At 33.1% G+C, this 27,066-nt stretch overlaps 3 protein-coding genes across 5 annotated transcripts in view; 1 reads left to right on the forward strand and 2 right to left on the reverse strand.

The window, feature by feature from the left end:
• Positions 1–3,577: 3,577 nt before the first annotated feature.
• Positions 3,578–27,066, reverse strand: part of LOC140961826 (uncharacterized) — a 35,054-nt gene continuing 11,565 nt past the window's right edge. The window contains exons 1-3 of one of the 3 annotated variants that reach the window (XM_073420554.1): positions 4,269–4,457; positions 3,846–4,056; positions 3,578–3,785 (exon numbers count right to left, since the gene is read on the reverse strand). In XM_073420554.1, the coding sequence (XP_073276655.1) occupies positions 3,688–3,785; positions 3,846–4,056; positions 4,269–4,355 (396 nt within the window). In that variant the 5' untranslated portion in view covers positions 4,356–4,457 and the 3' untranslated portion in view covers positions 3,578–3,687. Of the gene's footprint in view, positions 4,057–4,268; positions 4,458–27,066 lie in introns of those variants that run through there. The other 2 variants (XM_073420553.1, XM_073420552.1) reach the window with 2 other exon arrangements.
• LOC140962107 (F-box/kelch-repeat protein SKIP25-like) lies at positions 8,563–10,036 on the reverse strand. Its single transcript, XM_073420971.1, has one exon. It carries the CDS (start codon positions 9,955–9,957, stop codon positions 8,731–8,733), a length of 1,227 nt encoding a protein of 408 aa, XP_073277072.1. The 5' UTR covers positions 9,958–10,036; the 3' UTR covers positions 8,563–8,730.
• On the forward strand, positions 22,766–26,887 carry LOC140962156 (tryptophan--tRNA ligase, cytoplasmic-like). The gene is made up of 11 exons (XM_073421035.1): positions 22,766–23,225; positions 23,307–23,492; positions 23,729–23,780; positions 23,878–23,943; positions 24,783–24,869; positions 25,202–25,294; positions 25,628–25,708; positions 25,996–26,067; positions 26,242–26,310; positions 26,431–26,541; positions 26,686–26,887. The coding sequence occupies exons 1-11, from the start codon at positions 22,900–22,902 to the stop codon at positions 26,734–26,736; spliced, it is 1,194 nt and encodes a 397-aa protein (XP_073277136.1). The 5' UTR covers positions 22,766–22,899; the 3' UTR covers positions 26,737–26,887.

The following is a 27,066-nucleotide window of genomic DNA, read 5'->3' on the forward strand; positions in this document are numbered from 1 at the left end:
TAAACAAGTAACGAAACTCGTGATGAATCTATGTAACCTTGTCGTTTCATGCCGGAAAGCCGGCACTCAGCCTTGTTTGTTGCATTTCAGTTTGGCAGTGAGCATAGCACGAGTTGATGAAGTATCCTCTTGAATTGGAGGAGCCTATTTCGGACAACTAATAAAGAAACTCTGCTCGGAAACCTGAAAAGTGTTCTTGGTGAGACACAAAAGTCATCTGATGCAAGATGGCAGCCAATTTTTCCCGAAATTTCTCATTCCGTCCTAGGTTTAAAGTTAGGGAAATAATGCTTATCTGTATAGAACCGTTTAAAAAGAAACCATAAACGTTTTCACGATACATAGAGAGTTTGTGGTCATGGCAATAACCTTGCATTTTTTCGAGTGGAGAACCGGAACATTTAAGTATGTCGAGTTTGCAGTTGTGCCAGATATCATGAGGATCAGCTACAATCAAGTCTTCGTGCCTTGCCCCCCTTTCATCCCATCTCACCACCCTTCCTGAATTTTTTAAATCCATCAAAGCATGGCCAGGGTCATTCTGCTTGCTTAAAGACAAACAAGAATTGAATGCAAGAATTTAGAGAAACTGAGATCAGAAATAAGAGCTAAGCTGCCGGGAATCATAGGCTGCATTTAAAATGAAAAGAGGTGTCCGAAGTCCTTGCGAGACGTGTGGTGGGAAGAAGCATTGCAGTATTTCAAGTGATATGATTGAAATGAGATAATTTATTCAGCTATATATAAGGTAAACAATTACTCAGTAAACATGATCCTACGTACGAAACAAGGACTCAATCTCGAGGTGCAAGAAGCGGGCAAATTCTTCTGATCCCTGAATCCAAGTGAAAAAAAGGAAATGAAATTCAGGCTGAAAATAAAAGTGGAAATGATGGGGAAAAAAATAGAAGAACGATATATTACATGTGTTCCAACAACATCGTTAGAAAAAATCCAATGTATCATTAAGATGTTATACATAGGTTAACATGAAATCAAACATATTTCCTATTTTCCAATATATTTCGAATGTATATGTTACAGGCATCGAATTCAGTATTCACTCACATAAGTTGGAGTAAGAACCGATGCATTCACACATGCAGAGATACAATATAGCCACAAACCGACAATTTAAAACACTGAAAAAAAAGAAAAGAAAGAAGAAGCAATAATCGTTGGAAATTTGAATAAAAATTATATCTCATGAATGTGGGAGTGCCTTTTGGCTCTCCACGTTCTTGAGTTGGTTATGACTCATTATTGTGGAGTGTCTTTTGACTTTCCACATTCTTGAGTTAGTTGAAGAGTTTTGGCTCTTCATATTCTTGAGTTAATGGGAAGATTAATTGAGTTAATTAATCTTGCATGACTCTTTGTGTGCATTTTGGAGCTTATAAATAGTGGGGTTCATTTCCTCATTTCAAGTACATGAAAATCTTTTCTCTTTCAAGCATTCTCTTGCATTTCATATTGTTAGCTTTCCATTTGGATTCTGTTAAATCTCAGTGATAAAGTAAAGGTACGTTTTCAGTTCGCCGTAGTAGTGTCTCGTGCTAAATCACTGCTGGTTGTTCCGTTGTATCCTGGAAAACAGACGTCCAAGACGATCCTCGAAACACATACATGAGGGGACAAATCTGTTTTAAGGAAACTGTACATGCTACAGGGCTCGGTTTGGTTTTGCTTCCTTTTACTCAATAGTCATACTGTAAACACCACACTTGTTTCGGTTATTGCTTTATCTCTGCAAGTTCGTTTCTACGCTATTGTTGTTAGCAATTTTTCTAACAAACTTTACATTGAAGTACACAATATATAACCTCCTCCAACATTATACTCATTACAGGCCTGGGCGGGGGCCGTCGAGAGGCTCTTGCATCGGAGCTGCAGCATTTGTCGGCGACACTGCTTGATCATATTGAGAATGGCTGGAGCATGCGAGAGCGGAACTGCATCGGCCCCTATGGGATGTTGATCACCTCACGTCACGGGCACCACACCTGCGCCGTGGTGGTCATGTTGACCAAATAGCTCCTGTTGCTTTCCCTGCCAATGCTCGGCCACATTCCCAGCCTTGTCTTCATGCTTCCTCATTGTGGCTTCAGCTTTTTTCGCTTTCTTCCGCTCCTTGGCCACTTCTTTGTCTTCCTTATTACTTGCCGCAGATTTCTCCGCCTATATTATTGCAAATTTTCAACAAAATGCCCCATCAAAATTAGCAGCATAAATATTAAAGTTTAAATATTCTATTTCAAAACCTGTTTCTTTTGTTTTCCAAGAAAAAGGCATTAGAATTTACTCACCGAATAAAATACTTGCGTATTCAAATTAGTTGACCACATATATGATAGACTATCAAGTACATTATTATATTTATATAGATTAGGAGACAATAATTTTTTTCAAACAATCAAATATATTTTAAATAATAGATCCGACGCAAGTGAATTTTAAATTTAATTTGTGTGTAACGGGATATGGAGATAAAAATGAAACATTAGATATAGAAGAGGATTATTATCTGTGCGTACAGTTATATTGTTTGGGTAAAAAAATTTAAAATTAATTTGAGAACCTATGTCCAATAGAGTAACATATAAATTTTAAAAAATTAGTGCACATAAATGTTTTGAATGTTATTCATCACAGATTAATTTATAAGTACATACTAAATTTTCAATAGATTCAAGTGTATGATATTAGAAAGGAAAAATTAGTTTTTTGTCAAATAATTTGTATTTTTATTAATTTTGATCTAGTTAAATAAATTTGCATTTTAGATCTGTAATTTATATTTTTTATTTTTGGTCCTGTTACGATAAATTTTTATTTTTAATCATGTAATTTGTATTATTTTTTTTCATTTTGGTCCTTTTTGACAGAGTTAATTGTGTCTTCTGATAAAAAAAATGACCAAAAATGTATAAAAAATATTCAGATCCATTTTCCCAATATTAAATATTAGTGGACTAAAAATAAAAATTCATCAAATCAAAAATAGAAAAAGATATTTAAATTACATGAATAAAAATATAAATTTGTCGTTAACTTATTTAAAAATAGAGATAATACAAATTATAAGACCAAAATTATAATATTTTCAATATTAAAATATTCACAATTCTTATATTTTTTTCTTTTTCGATTTCCATTTTACTAAAAATTCAGTAACTTCTTAAAATGTATAAATAACATTTTTTAAAATTCAATATTATCATTTATCATCTCAATTACATTATTTGGATATGTAATATTTTTTCATGGGTTTATTCAAATATAAAATTTTTTTCGGTTGGCCTTTTCCATTTAATTGAACTGAAACAGAGTATTTCTATCAAAACATGACTATTTATATATCATCTGATTCAATACACCATTCAATTACGCCCTACTCTTCAATTATTTTCAGTTTAAAAAGCTTACGGTCTCATTACTTTAAAAATATCTAATATTATCATTAAGAAATTATATAGGAACGAAGCTGACTGACTTTACCATATTTTTATCAATATCCAACATAGAATATCAAACTTTGAGATTTAATGAAATTTAAGTGTAAGATGTCATCTACTGATACATTCATTAATCATATACAAACCTTTTACATAAAGAAGCCAAAGAAAATTAAAAGAAAAAGCGCAACACACTAAATGTAAAATATAGATCTTCCGCCCATGTAATACTTCATTTCAGGCCCATGTGATGGTGGTGGTGGTGGCGTCGGTGGCCGCCAAGAGGGTTATGGGCTGGAGCTGCAACATTCGCCGGTGGAACAGTCGCGCCTGTGTGATTATAATGACCATAGCCAGGAGCCGTAGCATTCGCCGTTGGGACAGTGGCACCTGTGTGATGATTATGGCCGTGCTTCACCGGAGCTGTACCTGGGCCGTGGTGGTTATGACCAAAAAGCCCGTGTTGCTTTCCTTGCAATTTCTCGGCCGCATGCCGAGCCTTGGCTTCGTGCAGCCTCATATTGGCCTCAGCCTCCTTCGCTTTCCTCCGTTCTTTAGCAATCTCTTTCCCTTCCTTCGTCCTTGCCGTAGATATCTCCGCCTACAATATATATCAAAAAAATTTCATCTCGAGTAATGGAAAAAATATATAAATTCTGTCGTTAAAATCCCGCCCCAAACTTACAAGTTCTACAACATATTATCTCCAAAACATGCATTAGAATTTCATTCAACCCTTACTTAGAAAAATCTTGCTTAATTAGTAAAATACTTCTCTGTCCAAATTGATCCAATTCTTAAGCTAAGATGTACCTTCTCTCCAGCTTTGGCTTTAAGGACGTCAACATGCTCCTTGGCAGCTGCGGCAGCGTCACTTACCTTTTGTTTCACAGAATGCATCTTTCCTTTGCTACGTACAAAATTTTATCACTGATTTGTTTACAAGTAGATGTAAGTTAGTATACATATAGTTTTCAAGAGATTGACGAGATAACGTAAAAAATTCCCAGATATATCTTCTTTGAATTTATTATTGGACACGTAAGAGGATAGAGATAGGAACATATATGTCACGCTCTGCCTCGTGTCCTTCAGGCAGAGTGAGGAATTATGCCACGCCTTTAGTGTTGGTATATTTATGTATTTGAAATTGAAATTATAACAGATAGCGGAGGTTGGAGCCACGTGTAATTAATTTTTACAAAGAAAATAAGCTCGTCTAGTCTGCGCATTGCTTCCACTAAAAGAACTCGTGTACTTTCAAAATTTTAAAATAGACTTTTGTTGTGTTGACATACAATTATTGATTGATTTGGCATATATATATATATATATTTGTGTGTGTGTGTGTGTGATCTGTTGTACATTCATCGTGGACTTAGAATATGTTAAGATGAGGACTACCTATTATACATTCATACAAACGTTGGATGTCCACGTATAATTAAAGTTTTTGTATTAATTTATTAATTGGAGTAGGTTTAAAATTAAAATTCAATATGTAACGTTATTGTTGAGATAGAGAGCTTTCCAAAATTTCTAATTTCAAATACTTTATATCATTATTGGACAAATTTATGGTTTAAAAAATGAAAAGGACGCACAAGAAGATTTTTAATACATATCATTACTGGACAAATATATGGTTTACAAATGAAAAGAACGTACAATAAGATTTAAAAAATCATGTTTTTTTAATTAAAAATGATAGACTATCTAAACTTTTAAAATATAAATAAAGAAATAATTGAAATTTTTTGGGGGAAAAGTAATATTAATAAATTTATATAATTAAGGGAAATTTTAACTTTAAATAAAGGTTCACCAAATCAATTAGAAGTTAATCAGTATAAGGATCTCAACTTTAACTATCTCTCATTAATATGACTAGCAATATTACTCAAGTGCACCATATGTCCGGGGTAATTGTGCATAAAAATATTAGTATTTGAAAATTTTTGAATGTGTTATATTGTAATTAAAATGATAGGTAGTTTAGGAAACAAAACTCATAAGATGAAGAATGCGATTATAAATAGAAAGATCAATAAGGATAACATAACTATTTTTATCTCCAATTGTTGTAAAATTTGAGTCAAACATGAAAGGATGCACTACAAGAAAAAAGGCCTACGACAACGGTTTTTCCCCGTTGTCGTAGGCCTTTTAAAACCGTTGTTAGAGGCCCTGTGGTTAAAGGGTGTGTTCAAAGACAACGGTATAGGTATATAAAACCGTTGTTAAAGGTCCTGTGGTTAAAGAATTCGTTAAAAGACAACGGTTGCGGAGAGTTGTGATAGTTACAATTTGCGACGGTTTTTAAAAAACCGTCGCAAATTAATTCGCGACGGACATCATCGTTAACCGTCGTGAAAATTAGCGACGGTCGTAATTTAAACTGTCGCTAAATAGCGACGGTTTAATACACCGTCGCTACATTTAGCGACAGTGTTTTATAAACTTCGTCGCTAATTTTAGCGACGGTTTTGTATGCTTTCCGTCGCTAATTTATTCAGTAAAAAAAATTTCACTTTTAATATTTTAATAAATATAAAAAAAACTCACAATCTAATTTGCAAACTATATTTTTGATTTATCGTCGAAAATACTATATTTTTTATTTTAAAAATTTATTAAATTTTAAAGAGAAAATCGAAACTAAAATTGTGTAAGGGAGAAAAATTTTAAGTGTTGTGAAGTGGTATGATAGAAAATAGACCGAGGGTGGGGATATTTATAGACAGTTTGCGACAGTTTTGACTTTAACCGTCGCAATTGGCGACGGTTAATTTTCTAACTGTCGCCGATTTAAAATTAGCGAAGCTTTTACATAAACTGTCGCTATATTTAGCGACGGATATTAGAAACCGTCGCTAAATATAGCTACGGTTAGGTATAATCAGCGACGATATGACCAAAATTGTCGCTAAAATTAGCGACGGTTTAAAACACCGTCGCTACATTTAGCGACAGTTCTTGTAAAACCGTCGCTATCTTTACATCGGCGACGGTTTTATTTCAAACCGTCGCTAAATTCTGCGACAGATTTAACTTAAACGGTCGCAAAATGTAATATTGACAACAAATTTATAGAAAACCAGTTAAAAGACAACGGTTTTTTATAAACTGTTGTCGTAGCTTGAAGAAAAACGTTAATAGACAACAGTTTTAAAACCTTTTTCGTAGTTAAAAAAAACGCTCATAGAAGGTTTTTAAAAACCGTTGTCGTAGCAAAAAAAAACGCTCATAGACAACGGTTTTTAAAAACCGTTGTCGTAGATATATCAAAGACAACGGTTTTAAAGAAACTGTTGTCTTTGAGCGGATTTTTTTAGGCTACGACAACGGTTTTTGTTAAAACCGTTGTTAAAAGTAAAAAGACAACGGTTTTAATAAAAACTGTTGTCTTTGATGTGTTGTTAATGCTGATTTTTCTTGTAGTGATGCAAGAATTTTAAATCTTACTCTCGGTAACTAATTGTAAATATTTGATATCTCACAAAAACTCATGTAAAAAGGTCTCACGGGTCGATTTTGTGAGACAAATATTCTATTTAGGTCACCCATGAAAAAATATTATTTTTAATTGTAAATATAGGCAGGATTGATCTGTCTCGGACGTTCGAATATCAAGATCATAAGCTTCTGCATATGTTACAAATATTGTTTATTTAATTGTCTCTTCAAGTGCTAAATCAAATTCTAAATAATTTATAAAAAAAAAAAAACATATATAGAGGGAAAAGTCAAAATCAAAACATGATTTTTTTGGGTTAAACACACTTCAGTGTTGCGACGACGATTGATTTTAAAGTAGAAATTCTTATAAACTGATCGTTGTTCGTGACATTTTATCACTAATGACGAAATGTCATGAACAAGATCGGATTGTAGTACCTCGTATTTGCCTCCATCTATCGGCATCTCTGAAACAGAGGGCCAGTGATGTATGGCGGAGTCGGATCGGAGCATTGTGAGAAGAGGTAGTCTTTACCAACCATATTAAAAAAAATATTTATATAAAAAAATCAAAATTAATAATTTGGATCAAACACTTCAGTGTTACAGATCGATTGATTTTCGAGTTGAAATTCTTACAAACTGATCGTTAATGATGAGATGCTATGAACACGATCGGATCGTAGTAACTTGTATTTGCCTTCATCTATCTTTTTTGAAAAAATATATATATTTTTATAAAAATTTGTGACCCCTTAGACATGGAGTGTTCTAATTAAGTCGTCGATGTTGTTTGTTAGCCTTTCGGAAGGTCTTTATAAAGCTGGGAATGGTACAAGACTCGCAACCGCGCTGGGAGTGGTCAAAGATATCGGATTTTGTAAATAAATGTGGCTAACATAAATAAGAAACGAAGATTTTATCGCATTCAAATGAAAATTAAAGGGAAAGAATCACAATTTTCCTTTCTTGTCTTATAAAAAATATAACAATAATAAAAAGAAACATGGTAAAATTATTTATATATGATAAAAGGATTTTGTAATAATCATTCAAATCATGTAACTCGTGTTCTTGTGTCTCAACATATATCCGAAAGGATACTATTGGAGTTCAAGGTTTTTTGTCCAGGTTCTTTTATATAGGTCTCTTGGTAAACAAAACTTGATTGATCATTATGAAAATCTGATTTCATTTAAAAAAAAAAAACCTTAAAATTGTGATTATAAAAAAAAATATTTTTCAGAAAACATTATGTGAAGAATTTGGTGACGTATATATAAAATCATAAAACTCCAGAAATATAAAGATTCGATTATATTAAAAAATTGAATTGATTTGAAAAGTTGTCTTCTGTCGTTTAGCTCGATCCAGCCAACTCCTTTAATTGACCGACCTCTTCCACACGCACACACATTTACTTAATTATTAATTAAAACAAAATCCCTTTCACATGCAAATACATTTACTTAATTATTAATTAAAATAAAATCCACAATATTTTTATTGACCAGAAAAAATCACAGATATTTTTTTCCCAAAGGAAGGCCATCCACACAGTAGAATAATAATAACTAATAATAATTTTTACTTATAAATTAATGAAATTTAATTATATAAATTAAAAAAAATTTTATATTTTTTTAATTTTTGATACGAAATATTTGATAAAAGAACCACGAAAAACATATTTGTCGAACATTTGTAAACAAGAAAAGGGAAACAAAAAACCTATATGAAAGAAGTGAACTTTACCCAAATCAACAAAATTAGTGTGCTCCGATTTCTGCATAGAATAACGAACGAATAAAACTCTTCACTTGGTTTGAATTTCTTGCTGGCTCAATCTGGGCAAGATATGAATCGCGACTCCTTGTAAACCCGGCGGAGCATCCACAACACACAGCCTGGCCGGCGAAGCTGCTACGTCCACCACCACGATTCCGCCGCCATCAGCACGGAGCACACACACTTTCCCCCGTGCCACCGCGATTTGCTGAGCCCCTTTGAGCATTTCATTTTTCACCACCTCCTCCCACATGTCCCTGAATTGATCGTACCTTTTCAATGATCCTTTCGATTCATCCACCACGTATATCGTCTCCTCCTCCATCGCCGCAGCTGGGCCTCGCCACCCAGCAAGCATCCCTTCCGGCATATCCTGCCAAGAATCCGTTTCAACGTCGTATATTGTACCATCCTTGGCTGCATCGCCTTTCACGTTCACCATGCATAATTTTCCTCTCCATCCAACGGCTTCGATCGCATCGCGACTGAACTTCCCATCTTTAAGATTCCTCATCTTTTCCCAGCTCCATTCTTGTTTGTCAGACTGAAAATTTAGGTCCCATTTGTCCACAGACCTCGCAACGTCGGTGTTGTAGTGGGACCCGATCCCACTCGCAACAAAAACGGTGGTGCGTGAAGCTCCGGCAGCGCACCATCGACGAGGTTTGAGAATTGAGGGACCGTGTGCCCACTGTTTCGTGATCGGGTCGAATATTAGGGGTTTGGATAAAGCAGGCTGGAGTTGATCAGCAGTGGCGGCTAGAAATATGAGTTTTCCAGAGACGGCAACTGATTGGATGGGAAGCTTACGTGAAATAAAGGAAGGGTGTCGCAAGAGGAAGCGAGAATCCAATCCAGGTGGAGGCGGAGGCAAGTGTTTCCAATCACAAGAAATGGGATCAAAGGAACAGAACTGGAAGGAATTTAAAGCCTGCGGTCGGGGTTCTGTTTTTTCAAAGAGAGCGTAGAGAGAAAGAAATGGGGGAAAAGATGGATCGTAGATGAGTTGCCTCCAAGAATGGCAGACGGAGTAGAGAGTAGAAGGGGGAACGAGAGAAAGACAGAGTTGAGCTATGTGATCGGGGAGATCAGGGAGGAGAGCCTGCTGCTGGATGTGGTGGTTGTGATCCTCTCCCTTCTCCGCCTTCAGGAGATGGTGGAGTTTAGGTCTTTTGGCCGAGGACCTGCCAGCGGAAGTGAAAGAAGTGGTGGTGGTGGTCGGAAAGTCAAGAATTGTAGATAATAGAGTTCTCATCTGAGGTGAGAGACGAGGAGGGGGCCTTTGGGAAATGGAGTCGTAGCAGCTTTAAAGAGGAGGTGGGTGGTTTGGGTGGTGGGGTATATTCCAGAATCGGGTTCGTGGAGGGTGAGAAATAAATCTATTGTGTAATAGTTTTATTATTTAAATATATTTAAAAAAATATGTATATATGAATTTTAAGGTGAGATTTTGTAAAATTTGTTACCAAGGATTTTGAGTTTTGTTTACGCCTTCCTTAATTAGCGAGTTTCGAGGAAATGGTTTGGTGAAATAAAATGTATCTTTATCAAGGATTATTTAAAACATTTTTTGACATTGTATCTTGTTTAAAATATAATGTTATCACCAAGTACTTTGAACTGAAAAATTAGGTCCAAGTAAAAATTAATATTTTTTTTAGTTAGACTAGAATTTGTTACAAAACTCGATACTTCATTTTAAATTTGAAACAAGATGGACTACAAGTCACCAACCAGTAAAGATTAATATTTGGATATGTAAAAATCAGATAAAATTGTACATGTATTGGAAAAAAGATATTTAATAAGATGTATATGTACATATTATTATATAAATAATTTTAATTTTTTTTTAATTTATAAATGAGGATATGCAATCCATATTTATGTCCTTAAAAAGGTGGAGGGTGGTGTGGATTTAGAAAGTAGAATCATTAATGTAGGTTTGTTTGGAAGGGAAAGCCAACAAGTGGGCATTAATATCTTTCAGGTCAAGGTTAAAAGGCAAAAGTTGGACACTAGCATCCCACCGGTCATCGATTCCTCCTTTTCTGCTATTTATTATTATTCCGCCCCTTTGTTTTTTAAATATGTATATTTTTATATTTGCTCCTAGTTATAATGAAGTCACTTAACTAAAAAATGTAAATTACTTGTATCTTTATCTAAAACAAATCAATATTCTCCATCAGGGCTTTATGTTAACATGCAAATTATGTGGGAATATAATTAATTACGTCATATATTGGAATTATGACCTAAGCCTCAAACCGCGATCACGTCGAGTTTCATTTTAGTTTTATAAATAAGCAGCCAAGCCAAAAATTAAAAATCATGCCAATTCGAGAAGAAGTCAAAAATTTCTAACGATTATTTTTATTTTTATTTTTGAGCTGAGGTTAAGGAAACTTCTCGATTATATCACTCTGTGCTTCCCTAATCTTAATTGCCGAACCACGTGGCAATGTGAGATTTGCTGGAATATCACAAAACAGCAAGCTAGGGCCAACCCCGTAATTTTGCCATACGTATATTTGAATAAGAAAGTCGAAGTTGGACTTTTGCAATCAATTGGGGACGAAAAAGGGCGAGGCCATGACAGAATAATAAATGTGAAAAGCTGTAGGGGAGAAGAACAATTAAAGGCTATATTTATATTCCGCATATTGATAGATAAATTAAAATTTAATTACAACGCAGGTATCCGTTAATTCTACAATAGTTTTCCTTTTTTTGTTTGTTTTCTCTCTAAATTCAGACGTGATCAATGGAATCTATCCGAGTTAAAATTTTAAAATATAAAAAGCATTTAATTTTTTTAAATTGAATCATTCGAACTAATATTAAATTAATAAAAAAATTATCACAAACTTAATATATAAAAAAAATTTAAAAATAAAATTCGGACAGGCGGCGATGACAATTTATATATGCTCGGTTGTAGACGTACAAGACAAATCAACTACTGATAGTTGCTTGCGAGTTTGTTAGATTTGAATTCGATCAAGCTAAGTATTTTCCTAGCTTGAGTTCTAAAGATGATCGATCTCACATAATCTCATGAGCAATAAACATAACCTATGCTAGTTCAGGAACATGTTTGTTAACTTGCGAGCCAGTTCATTGCTAGAGTTCTTTTGTTGATCTTCTCATGTAAAAATAATTTTGTTTATAGATCGAAATTTATGTACAAAATACTCCGGGAATGTCCAAGTATTACAAGAATATAACTATGAAACTAAGTCATCATCAAAGAAATATCACGTGGTCACGTCAAATAAAAACATCTAAAAATATACGTACTTTAAATTTTTATAAAATAAGTTATTAAGTAATAGCTAGTGTCCACATGCTCAGATAACCTCTTGTCGCGGGCAAGCCAAGTACAGTAAGTCATGCCAAACCGATGAGTTCTTGTGATCCTGAAAGAACTAGGGTAGGCTTTTATAAATTAACTATTTGAACCCGAACTCAAATTAGGATTTTATATTTTACATTTAGAGTGTTTTTATTAATGATATAATGCAATTTTGGTATTTGGATTGTGATTGTCAACAATGATGACAACTTACATTATAATATAAGAGATTTTTACGAAAAAAGTACTCTCGACAGAGTATATATTTAAACCGGAAGAATTTTTTTTTTATTTTTTTTGGATGGACAGCTCATAAGCAATAAAACAAATTACGCAACATTGTTTTGATGGTGTTTGAGCTTGTGGAATTTTAGGGGTTTGATTTATGTGTGCGGTTTGATATATTATATTGTAAGAAAAGTCAAATTTGATGTCAAATCTTCTCATTATTAAACATCGCCATCAGCGTTCATCGTCCCGTTGCCCAAAAATTTGGTTTCCCCTATGCAAATCAGATATTCAATTAAGTTTCAATCACACATTATTATTTTAAAATGTGCTCGACTTTTCTTTATGAAAATATATCATGGCTTTTAAATTTTTTTGAATGATAAGAAACCCATTATTTATTTAAATTCAAAAGGAAGGCATGCCAATTTCCATATTCGAAATCAACGATCGAAAAGTCAGAACACCCGAAAAATTCAAGTTATGGGTGAGATGAATGATGTATTTTAATTAATTGGGGGATGACTTTTACTATTAAAATGATAGAATAATTTTATTTGGCTCGTTATATATAAATTAATTTGTAAGGATGTCAAAAAAAAAACAAGAAGATAAACGTGCAAGTCGAAGATATGAGTCGCAAACACTTTAGGAAGTGTTCAAGCTCTGGAAAAGATTTGAAATATGAGAAGAAAAACAAACGGATTATGAAGAGAAAAGGCAACTTGACCTGCAAAACAAAAAGGAATAAAGTGTACCGTACCATCTTGGAATTATTTTATCGGGATTACAGATTCGTTCATCTTCTCGATTAACTCATTTATTTAAATATTTTAAGATACTTTTAAAAGGAAGATATAACTTGTGACTTATAAAATATTTTATAATAAGCCCTAAAAATAGAGTATTTAAGATAGCTAAATAGACTGTCTGTGTTCCCATTAGGGTTGGGAAAAAATACCGAAATTTCGGTATACCGCACATACCGTATTGAAATATACCGCATTTACCGATATTAACGGGATACTGAAAATTTCGGTACGGTAACCGTACCGAAATTTTCGGTATCGGTATCGGTATATTTTTTTTTAATTTTTCGGTAATTCGGTATATACCGAAATACCGAAAAATTATTATGATAAAATTATTTGGGCAAAACTTTCAATTGTAATTTTATTATGTGTTGGGCTTGTTTTAAATTTGATAATGGGCTGAAACCAATAGTCAATTAGTGAAAGAACCAACCCGACAAGAAAACCCACCCACTCTTATTTCATCTTCATCATCTCGNTCCCATTTTCACTGAATTAAACAGCAACAACAATAATAATCTCTAATTTATTTTAAATTATTATGATCAACATCGATATATTGTACCAAGCCACTGTTACCAAATTTATCGTGCTTAGACGGTATTATCGCATCAAATTAGTTATTAATTAATAATACAAAAACAAGCCTCACGCCAGTAAAATAAATATATTGTTATTTATCAAAACTAAAAGCGTCATTCCTTCCAATATTCGCCTTGGATTTCCAATAATTGATAATCTCATGAATTTAATATTCAAGATTTTAATAAAATTTAAAAGTTGAGGTATCCAAGACTCCACGAACCATCATCACCCCTCATTTGTAGATACGTATTTTGTTAATAAAATTAAATCCCATGTGACTAGACAGACACTTTTCTCTTTTTGATAAAATATAAGTCAAATACTTTTATTTATTTTTAATGAAGAAATGAGATATAACTTGATTTTATGATCATGCTAAAAGAAGTGTTGATTAAAAAAAACAAGTTGCTGATTTCTACTTTTCAGGGAAAATGTCGAATTTTAATATATGGGAAACCTTAACAAATTTAATCATATGTCTCAAACCCCGTTCCAATAATTTACATACCAAAAGCACCCGGAATATCAAATTTATTAATTACAAAATTGCATGATCCAAACGATTTAAAATACTTATATTTTAAACAAATTTTTTTAGTATATGCTCATATTTTTTTCATTAATAGTCATGTAAATTAATTTATGTATAATAAAAAACTAAGTTTGATAATTAAGAAATAAAATTACGAAACATGTTGTTTTGTTGATAAAATTTGTTAAAATTACTCAAGATTTCAAAATCGACTATTCAATATATTATTTTAAAAAATTATTTTAGCAAGATTTGTCCACCGCAATATGTCCCCCTAGCAGTTTGGGTTTAACGTAAATCCATAAAAAAAATCTGAATGCAATAAACAATTACTTTTATATTTGCTTGGAAACCCCCTAATCCAATTATTATAGGGCACGTTTAAGATGAAAAGTTGTATTTTGCTTTGTGATTTGTAATAATAAGGGCAACTTGCCTTCACAAATCACATGTCGCCCATAACGCGCCTTTTTTAAAAGATATGAGATTCTAAATTATTTACGTTATAAAATAAAATTTTCGGACTCCGATTATGTTGTGACAACTGTTTTTTTTTTTTTAATGTAAAAAACTGATATAGTGTATTATTATTTAAAAAATATTTATTTATTTATTTATTTATATACACACATGACACATAAAACACAAACGGTTTAATTTATATAACACAAAAACTCATGTGAATTTTATGAGATAAGTATTTTATCTGAGTCACTTATGAAAAAATATCAATTTTTATGTAAAAAATATTACATTTTATTGTGAATATGAGTATTGTTGATACGTCTTACGAATAAAGTTCCATGAGACAGTCTCACAAGTTAATTTCGTGATACATGTATTCAATTTAGGTCACCCAATGAGAAAGTATTTGTTTTTATGTCGAATTATTTTATTTTCGTAAATATGGATATGATTGATTCGTCTCACAAAATATTTATTTTTTTTAATATATAAAATAGGAATTGAAATAATCACGAGGAGGGAAGATACAACATACGTTTGTATGAAAACATTATTTAAAAGAATGCCAACCAAACAATGACTTCAAAATGTTTGAATTTCCAACACATAAATTAAAGACAAAAAGGAAAGGAAAATGATAAAATTGTTGTGAAAAAGTAAAAATTTACGGTAAAAAAGTAAAAATCTCAAACTCTCAAAATTATCACACTACACACTTTATAATATTTTTCTCTCAACTCAATTGTGATTTTCTTCACAAATGAGAGATCTATTTATAGAAAATTTTTACAAATAATCCAAAAATAAAATACATCATTACCTACATCATCACACACTAATTTTCAATATTCAACACCTAATTTTACCTAATTTTCAACATTCAACATTCACATTTTCAACACAAATATTTAACACATTTTTAAATAATTTTTCAACACTCCCCCTTGTGATGATGATCATAATGATTGTATACATTACGTGTTTTTATACTGCCTCGTTAAAAACCTTACTAGGAAAAACCCATTGGGATAAAAACCATAGTAAGGGAAAAAGAGTGCAGTCACGTAAACTCCCCCTCATGTTGACACGAACAATTCTTCACAAATTTCGTAGATTGCGCATCCCAATATTATATATGTGCTTTCTGAATATTGTCGTAGGAAGTGCCTTTGTGAAGAGATCTGATGAGTTTTCACTTGATTGAATGTGACGAACATCAATACATTTATTCTTCTCAAGCTCCTTGGTGAATGCGAAGAACTTAGGAGGAATATGTTTAGTTCTGTCGCTTTTTATGTATCCTTCTTTCATTTGAGCAACACATGCAGCATTATCTTCATATAGTATCACAGGCTTCTCGTCGAATGATAATCCGCATGAGATTTGGATATGTTGAGTCATTGATTTTAACCACACACATTCACGGCTTGCTTCATGTAGTGCAATAATCTCGGCATGATTTGATGAAGTTGTTACAAGTGTTTGTTTCTGTGAACGCCAAGAAATTGCAGTGCCTCCACGAGTAAATACATATCCAGTTTGAGAACGTGCTTTGTGTGGATCAGATAAGTATCCAGCATCGGCATAACCAATTATACTTGGATTAGCATCTTTTGAATACAAAAGTCCCAAGTCTGTCGTTCCTCGTAGATAACGGAATATATGTTTAATTCCGTTCCAATGTCTCTTTGTTGGATATGTGCTAAATCTTGCCAATAAATTTACGGCAAAAGATATATCAGGCCTTGTACAATTTGTAAGATACATAAGGGCACCGATAGCACTTAGATATGGTACTTCTGGACCAAGAATATCTTCATCATCTTCACATGGACGGAATGGATCCTTTTCTATGTTTAATGATCTAACAACCATTGGAGTACTTAAAGGATTTGATTTGTCCATATTAAAACGTTTAAGGATCTTTTCTGTATAATTTGTCTGGTGAACAAATATTCCACATTCTTTTTGTTCAATTTGTAAACCCAGACAATACTTGGTTTTTCCAAGATCCTTCATTTCAAATTCTTCTTTCAAGTATGACACAACTTCTTGAATTTCCTTATTTGTTCCAATGATGTTTAAATCATCAACATATACAGCAATAATTACGCATCCGGATGTTGTTTTCTTAATGAAAACACAAGGGCATATTGAATTATTTACATATCCCTTTTTCATCAAGTGATCACTTAGCCTATTATACCACATTCTGCCGGATTGCTTCAACCCATATAATGATCTTAGTAATTTCACAGAATAACATTCTCTGGGTTTTGAACTTTGTGCTTCAGGCATCTTAAATCCTTCAGGGATTTTCATATATATATTACTATCAAGTGATCCATATAAGTAGGCTGTAACAACATCCATAAGACGCATTTCTAAATTTTCAGATACTGCCAAGCTAATCAAATACCGAAACGTAATTGCATCCATCACAGGAGAATACGTTTCTTCATAATCAATTCCAGGCCTTTGAGAAAAACCTTGTGCAACAAGTCGAGCTTTATATCTTACTATTTCATTTTTCTCATTTCGCTTTCGAATAAAAACCCATTTGTATCCAACAGGTTTTACACCTTCAGGTGTAAGGACTATAGGTCCAAAAACATTACGTTTATTTAGCGAATCCAATTCAACCTGGATGGCATCTTTCCATTTTATCCAATCCTGCCGATTTTTACATTCACCAAAAGATTTTGGTTCATGATCTTCATTATCATTTATGATGTCGATTGCCACATTATAAGAAAATATATCATCAATTTCTTCTATATCTTTTCGGTTCCATATTTTTCCAGTATTAATATAATTGATAGAGATTTCATGATTCTCGTCAGTTTGTGGTTCTGACAAAACATTTTCATCATCATGTGTTTCTTCAGGAACATCATTCTCTATTTTGTGATCATTATGTGTTTCTTCAGGAACATCATTCTCTATTTTGTGATCATTGTGTTTCTCTATGAATTTTCTTTTTCGAGGATTTTTATCCTTGGAACCAACTGGCCTTCCACGCTTCAGGCGTTTAATGACATCATGACTATCTTCAATTTGTTTCTTCGGAATTTCAATTCGAGCAGGGGCATTTGCAGCATGTATATATGATTTAGTTACCCCTTTTGTGTCTGCAAATGCATCTGGTATTTGATTTGCTATTCTTTGCAAGTGCACAATTTGCTGTACATCTTTTTCACATTGTTTTGTTCTTGGATCCAGATGTAACAATGATGATACATACCATGTAATTTCTTTTTCGGTATGTTTCTGTTCTCCCCCTAACATTGGGAAGATTTCCTCATTAAAATGACAATCAGCAAAACGTGCTGTGAACACGTCGCCTGTCTGTGGTTCAAGATATCGAATGATCGATGGACTATCATAACCAATATAAATTCCAATCTTTCTTTGAGGTCCCATTTTCTTTCGTTGAGGTGGTGCAATAGGCACATACACCATACATCCAAAAATTCTCAGATGAGAAATGTCTGGTTCTTTACCAAATGCAAGCTGCAATGGGGAGTATTTATGATATGCACTTGGTCTGATGCGAATTAATGAAGCAGCATGTAAAATTGCATGTCCCCATATAGAAATAGGGAGCTTTGTTTTCATAATCATTGGTCTAGCAATCATTTGCAGACGTTTAATCAATGATTCAGCCAATCCATTTTGAGTATGTACATGAGCAACAGGATGCTCAACAATGATTCCCATAGACATACAATAATCATTGAAAGTCTGGGAAGTAAATTCACCAGCATTATCAAGTCTAATTTTCTTGATTGTATAATCGGGAAATTGATTCCTCAATTTTATTATTTGAGCAAGTAATCTTGCAAATGCAACATTTCGAGTTGACAATAAACATACATGTGACCATCTGCTGGAGGCATCAATCAATACCATAAAGTATCTGAATGGTCCACATGGTGGATGGATTGGTCCACAAATATCACCCTGAATACGTTCAAGAAACATTGGTGATTCAGTTTGGATTTTGGCTGGTGATGGTCTTATAATAAGTTTTCCAAGAGAACATGCTTTACATTGAAACTTATTATTCTGAAAGATCTTCTGGTCTTTCAATGGATGACCATGTGTATTTTCTATAATNCTTGGGGAAAAGGACACCCGATACCTTTTTGAAATAAATAAATTATTATTATAATACACAACTTGTGTTGCATATCATGTGAGCTTGTTAATGCTATGCTTGCGTTGCATCCACTCATTTTTTCTCATGAAATAATTTTATTATTGATATTAACGGATCGTGTCGTGATGCACATATTTCGTTAAAAAAAAAATTAAGTATTTTTTAAAAGTTTAAAACAAAAAAAAAATGGTAGAAAAGAAAATAAAATATAAAGAAAAATATTATTATAATATAGTAAAAACATATAGTTAGTTCAATAAAATAGAAGATATTTTAGACAACTATTTTTAAAAAATAATTTTTTTAGTTAAAAATGATTAAGAATATGTTTGGTCATCTGTTCTGTAAAAATCTTTTAATTCTCGTTTAGTTATAAATGATTAAGAAGGTGTTTGGTCATCTATTCTATAAAAATCTTTTAATTCGTGTTTTTTAATTCTAAAAAATTAATTTTATTTTCTTTTTTTCCTCTCAAATTAATATTGTAAAAAATGTGTTGTCTTGCTGAAGTAAAATTCTCTCCCTCTTTCTTTTTATTTTTTTCAAAAAAGAAAAAAGAAAAAAAAAACAAGAAATTAAAAGAAAAGCCTTCGCGTCAAAAGTACATGCATTTGGGTGGCAATTTGGCATGTATGGAATGGAATCATTAAATTTATGAATCCAATTCCCATGTACGTTACATGATTTTCTTGGCGTGGGGTCATTTCTTTTATTTCAATTGGATATGATTTATTTATTTATGAAAAAATATATAAAAATTTACTTTCATTAAATCAAAGATGATCACTCTCAATGCCAAAGCTGCTTATAAGATCTCTTGATCTTATATCCATCCACTTACATTAACTCATAATATTATATCATTTTTGATAATTTTGACAATAAAAGATCTTTATAATACCGAACACGTTAATATATTTAAGTTTTTTAAAAAACTTCAACAACTTATTTTTAAAATACGTCCTCACAACTTAAAAGATCATAAAACAACTAATAACATGTAAGAATTTATAAGTTATTTTAAATAAATTTAGTCAAACATCCTCTTAATCTAAAGATTATTCCCCGTGAACAAACTTGGTCATATAATGCATTAATTTTATCATGTAGAGAGGATCAAATTCGTACATGAGTTCATTTTTCATTGTTTTCAAAAAATTTATGTCGATATTAAAATAAATTTTACAACTTACTTTTAAACATTATATTATATTTCTTACCAAATTCAAAACACTGTGAGACATCATCTAAATCACTACAAATTTTATAAGATATTTTCTACAATGTATAATTTGTCAAATCAATTACAATTTTATAAAAATAACGATTATTTATTTTATTTTTTATTCGTACAAAATATTAACAGTTTTGCAAGAGAATAGATATATATAATTATTTCCCCTAAATTTGGAATACTAGAGGTTATTAAAAGAAATATCTTATACAAGTCAGATACCTTCATGGGCCCGTCTCGGTTGTGGCTGGGCTTGCTACAACTAAAAAAAGGCCTACTTAATTGATACACGGGCCTAACTATTATGGCCCATACGTTGTTCGTGCACCCGCAAGACCCGAATGAGTGAGTCTCATCTTTGCAGTCAGAATCATCGTTGAAAGGGAGTGCTGTAGATCAAACGACGCTGAAAGTTCGAAAATCTTCGGTGCTTTATGTTATATTTTCTCTTAATCTGAATTTCGTCTAGTTATCTATTACGGAAGACGAACAGAGGAAAATGGGGAAAACAGAAGATATTCTGACGGAGCTTCGGCATTGAAATGGAGCATCAGGATGTTGAAGGTTTGGTTTTTAAATATTTTGAAAGTTTTTTGCCCTAATTATGCTTTGCTTTCAAAAGTTGGGATATATCTCTGCTGTTTCTTTTTTATTTTTTGAAGAAATATCTCTATGATTTATAGTGTAAAACGAAAAGGTGTTGTGTTTACTTTGTTAAATAATGATAAGTATCGAACCATTATACCTGTATGGAATTCATGAAATGTGTTGGTATCTTGGTTAATATGCATAAGCATGTGTTGCGAAAGTCACACGCTAAAAGCTGGAACAACTGGAACATCCATGTCATGAATTAACCAATCCCTGTTCCTTTTGAGACCTTCTTTCTTGTTTAATACTTGGTCTTAGCTTGAACTATTGTGACCGCAGTGGGATCTTTTCGCTTGTACTCCTAGTCCTCGCTGCTTTTGGAATGACTTGAACGCACATTTTAAACGGTTTATGCTTCGACAGAACGCAACAGCGGGGGGCGAGGGATTTTTTTTTTGGGTGAAAATTTATTTGTGATTGACGATCCATATTTCCTACTCCAAATACATTACGCGCGTGTCCCCTGCTTGTTTTGGCCCCTTTCCCAGTTTCGTGGAGATGGCTTTGGAACTGTCCTGGTCGTTCTTGTAGGTATTACAACAGTGAAATTTTGAATACTTTATGCCACGTAGTTATTTTATGAGTTCATAATTTAATAGAATATAATTGGTTGAATATTAACTAATAGTTTGTGAGTGCTATTTATTTGCTATTTTTGTCTTCATCCAGAGCGAATAAAGTTATTGCTTAATCAACAGGAAATGCTGCATGAGAGACGGTCTGAACTTAAAGACCTATTGGAACAAAATGAATCATCCACAAGTCACTCTGTGATGAAACTAATGTGTCTGTTGAGCATCGATCTGCAGCAGGTTCCTGGCGGATATTAAGTCCGTAAGCCATCGAGTTGTCGGCGGCTTCGGGATTAGGTCGAGCATCGATCTCGAACTGGAGGGACGAATCTGAACCATTGGATTTGGAAAGTGAAGGAAGATTGGGGAGGTTTTGCAGTTTCTTCATTGGGCGCCAATCGTTGGGAATAGGGGCAATAGGTTTGACCTTGGGCTGAGTTTGTGATGGAGCTTCGGCGGGATCGAATTCGCTGATATAGTTCCTGGAGGCGGCGGACGTGGGTGGTGGGTCATCGGCTAAGACGGCGGAAGCAGCGAGTTTTTTGCGATTAGATTGGGATTTCGAGGTAAATGCAAAGGAAAAACTCATAAGTATTACAGGAGAAGGGAAGAACCCTTCGATTCTCACGAATGTAAGAAATCAAATTTGGGTTTGGAATTGGAACTACGATCAATCATGCCAATAAATAGATTTCCCTTTTAAAGAGAAAAGTCATATAAAAACTCTTATGAAATATCCGATAATTTTTCTGACTAATAAAAAAATATTATTATTTTTTATATTTATTTTATGTATATAATAAATTTATAAAACTCTCTCTGAAAAACAACTCGATAAGTATATTGAATCTAAACATATTTTCAAATGTTTCATTAGGATAAGCCATTTGAGAGTTTGGATTTTTTTGTTTTTTGTTAATAACATAGCCTTATCATATATTATACAAATTTCAAAAAGTTATAATACAATATAACATATCTAAACTTGAAATATTATTATAACTAGCTAACGATATATATATATATATATATATAAAATAACGACTATTACATATATGAATTATGATAAATCGAGTTGAATCATAAAGTTTTGTTATATTTTTAATTATTAATTCGACATGATAATATAATTATATTAAATTTGTAATCGGATTACCGAATATCTCACCCTTTGTATATAAATAATACAACTAGCGAACGATGCAATGCGTTTGTAAAATAATGACTATTAAGTATCATAATTATTACTAGATTGAGTTGATTCATAAAATTTTATAATAGTTTTTAAAATATTATTTGGCTAAAAATAATATAATTATATTAAATATATGATTTGTTGAGATAATAAATAAAATTTTGAATTTTTAAGTAGATTATATATCATAATTATTAATAAATTATGTTAAAAACTAATTTATGCCCTGTATATATATATGTGCACATAGATACTAGTGTTTTTTACGCTAATGACAAATCTAAACCGTGCTGTAGATTTATGCTCATAATAATGATACTTACTAAAACAATTAAGGAGCAAAACCCTACGCTCTCAGCCCCCATACCGGCGTTTTCAGCCGACATTGTTCAGTAAATCAGTAATGGAGGAGAAAAGCCATGAAGAAGAGGAGCAAATCGTTACCCCATGGCAAGTAACTGGAGACAAAAGCGGCAAAATTGACTACGACAAGCTCATTGACAAGTTCGGCTGCCAGCGTGTCGACCAATCTCTTGTAGACCGTGTCGCCCGCGTCACCGGCAGGCCTGCACACGTATTCCTCCGCCGTGGGATCTTCTTTAGCCACCGGGACTTCGATGAAGTCCTCGATGCGTACGAGAGAGGGGAAAAGTTTTATCTTTACACGGGCCGTGGCCCTTCCTCCGAGGCGTTGCATTTGGGCCACCTCGTGCCGTTCATGTTCAATAAGTAATGGGATTTTTATGATTAGGTTTTCTTTTACTGAGGATTTATTTCTCCTCTTATCTGTTAAAAGTTGGTTGCTTTTAGATACCTGCAAGATGCATTCAAGGTGCCACTTCTGATACAGTTGACGGATGATGAGAAATGCATGTGGAAGAATCTGTCAGTCGAGGAAAGCCAGCGGCTTGCTCGTGAAAATGCGAAGGATATTATTGCTTGTGGATTTGACGTTTCAAAGACGTTTATCTTCTCCGATTTTGATTATGTTGGTGGGTGAGTGGTTCTTCCAATTTAATCATCCTTCATTTGCTTCATTTGCTTCATTTGCTACCTTTGTGCGAATTTTCATGAGTTTAAAGGGTTTCGGCTCTGTAGGTCGTCATTCAAGGCTCTGTTTGATAATTTGATATTGAGAATGATTTTTGGTTACATAGTTCGGCTATGAGACCCTTATTTAACTGCCAATCATTTCTGTTGATTATGCTCTTATGATGAAACTTATTATGCAGTTCCTTTTACAAAAACATGGTCAAGATTGCGAAGTGTGTCACTTATAATAAGGTGATTAAGGAATTTGATGGCTTGTCCGTCTTAGATTCTGGTTTTTTTTCCACCTTATACTTATGAATGCTAAATTTGGCAATAATCGATGTTGTAGGTACTCGGTATTTTTGGTTTCAATGGAGAAGATCACATTGGTAAAGTCAGCTTCCCACCTGTTCAGGTATTCCCTTTTAAATCTTAAAGATTAATTGTCTGTGATAGTTGATGATGCAACATTTAAGTGATCATGGTATTGCTCATGTGTGTGTTTCACATAATTATTTTAATTGACCCTTTTATTGGATCGAAGGTCAAATTGCCTTTTAATCAACAACTGTTGTAAAATGGTTTGCTCATGGAAATGCTGGCATTTCAATATCAAAATTATAGTTACTTTGTCGTTGACTAAAAGAGCAACCATCTCGCAATCAAGTCTGAGACTCAATAAAGTTTTTGATGGCTATTGGATCTCTTCCCTTTGATCACTTTCGAAGTTGCTGCTCGTGCATCTTGGAACTATTGCTATTTTGGAAGTTATTCATGTCTTCCAGAGATTCCCCAATCTTGTTGAACTGCTTACACTTGGAAAATATATTTTATTTTGGAAAATAACTGCAATTAATGGCTAAATATTTGCACAAAAAGTAGAAATTTCAAGCCAGATTGGTTTTGTTGTGATCACGAGCAAACACAAAAGCTTGCATGTTTATAAATGTCCTTTAGTCACTCCTTGCAACTCTCTGAATCTTAAGTTGGTAGTTTCAAATATCTGAGAAAATGTTGAATCACTTTGCAACATCGAGTTGGGCACATTTTCTCTTCGTTTATGGTATATTTATTTCGTTCTTGAAATAGTTTTAGCACCGCAATTTAAAACAATACCAAATTCGAATAAACTGAAAACAGTGTTATCTATCTAAGTTGTTGTTTCTGCTTATTACATTACTTCTGTTTAGTTTTCAGGTTTCATATACACTTTTTTCCTTCTTTAGGCGATAACATCTGGCTAACTAATTTCAGGCAGCTCCAAGCTTTCCATCTTCATTTCCACATTTGTTTTCTGCTAAAGATAATTTTCGAAGCTTGATTGCTTGTGCCATTGACCAGGTTTAATCATTTTATTGTTCTATTTATTTTATTTATGCTTTTCAAATGAAAATGATAGTCGACTAGGAGTAGATATTTTTATAAAGATTTGATAGTACCCTCCAACAATTGTCTGTTCTATATTTTAAGATGGTTTTTGAGCAAAAATGTTAGTTATTAATTGTTTTTAGAATATTATATTTAGATGTTCAAAATGCTCATCTAAAGTGTTAAGACCCCAGGGATACTGTCATATTCAAAATCCTGTCATATTCAAAATCCATATTTCTTACTCTCATATACCATGTCTTTTCATCCTCTTCTTGCTTCTAACTGATTAACGGAATTTTCAGGATCCTTACTTCCGAATGACACGAGATGTTGCTCCTCGAATAGGGTGTCACAAGCCTGCCTTACTTGAATCATCATTCTTCCCTGCTCTTCAGGTTTTTTATTTTATTTTTTCATCTTCTAATTGAGAAGCATTTTTATGCCATGAACATAAGATTTATTGGTTTTGCTGGTATGATATTGCCGGTGAAATCAATTGCTTGTGAGGAAACCTTATTATTTTGACTAACAATAAGCATTCATTTTTTTCCTGTCTTACTCACACAATATGTCTCTGAGGTTGAGTTTTTTGTGTTTTACGCACCATGGATTGTTTGCTGTCATTTCAATTTTCAATAATTCAACCACATGCTAGCGTTGTTTCAATTTCAACTGCAGTTTAGTCACCCATTTCTTTGTTTAATTTTCTTGTTTGACTATATCTGCAGGGAGAGACGGGCAAAATGTCTGCCAGTGATCCAAATTCTGCTATATATGTTACCGATTCAGGGAAGGACATAAAGAACAAGGTTTTCCTCTAATTAACCTCTCCAATCCGTAGTCTTAAAGTGAAAGTGGATGATTAGTTTCTTTTAATATTTTGCCTAATAACTACAAACCCTTCAAATTAAATCTGCAAAAACCTTTACAAAAGATTGGTTTTGTGATCAAAGCACTATTTTAGAAGTTCTAGATAATTTTGCCTTTCATGCTATGCACCGAACAAGGCTGACTTTTGGTGGTGCAGATTGAAACCTTTGACAAGATTAACTTATTCATGGTTTGTTTAACTGCAGCTAACCGATACTTTGTGCAGGTGAATAGATATGCATTCTCTGGCGGGCAAGATTCAATAGAGAACCACAGGAAGTTTGGAGCAAACCTGGAGGTATCACAGTTTATATCTTTGTACCTGGGTGATTTTAAATGGTAAATAATGTCCACGGCTTCTTGTGCATGGAATATCTCCAATTCCTGTGTTAACATGTAGAACAGGACATAATTGATATTGGTATTATTTAATGGATTCTGGCTGATCTGTGTTCTTCTTCAACATATTTAGGTGGACATACCAATAAAATACCTCGGTTTTTTCTTGGATGACGATGCAGAGCTTGAACATATTAGAACGGTAAGATGCTAATGTTACTCTTTTGCGGTTATGTTGTAAGCCACGCTATGTTTTATTTAAATTTTATTAAATGGTTAAAATTTCCTCATCGCCGCTCATATATGTGCTATCATTGATCAGGAATATGGTGCAGGCCGTATGCTAACTGGTGAAGTGAAGCAGCGGCTTATTGAAGTTTTAACTGAAATTGTTGAAAACCATCGTAGAGCCAGAGCTGCTGTCACTGATGAGGTAAAATCACAAAGAACTAGTACAATTTGTTTCGCATAATGGGTATTCGTTTTTTTTTTTTATGTGCGACCTCGTTGATACAGGCCATGCATGTTACATTTAAACGCCGGTTCGTAAATTTAGTTTTGGTTATTCTGATTGCAGATGGTCGATGCTTTCATGGCCGTACGGCCACTTCCCAACATGTTCAGCTAAAATTGCAAGCGTTCGATGGTTAATTTGATGGGAGTGAAACATCAATTGCTTGTGGAAGAACGAAACGGGCCTTTTGCAAATAAATTGAATGTATTTTTTTTGTCTGTGTACACTAGGGCATTCGATCATGCGATCTCATAGCCAATTTAATGCTGTTTTTATTTGAAAAATATTCTGAGACATTAATTGATGAACAATATTAATTCAGATAAACATAATTTCTCTCACATATATGGTACATGTTAATATAACATCTGAGATAAGTATAATTTTTCTTTTAAAAGTATAAGTTGTATAAATTTTCAGAAATTCATTAGTTTAAATCACGAA

Source organism: Primulina huaijiensis, chromosome 16 (genome assembly GCF_012295235.1).
Source record: "Primulina huaijiensis isolate GDHJ02 chromosome 16, ASM1229523v2, whole genome shotgun sequence".
Taxonomy (NCBI): Eukaryota; Viridiplantae; Streptophyta; class Magnoliopsida; order Lamiales; family Gesneriaceae; genus Primulina; species Primulina huaijiensis.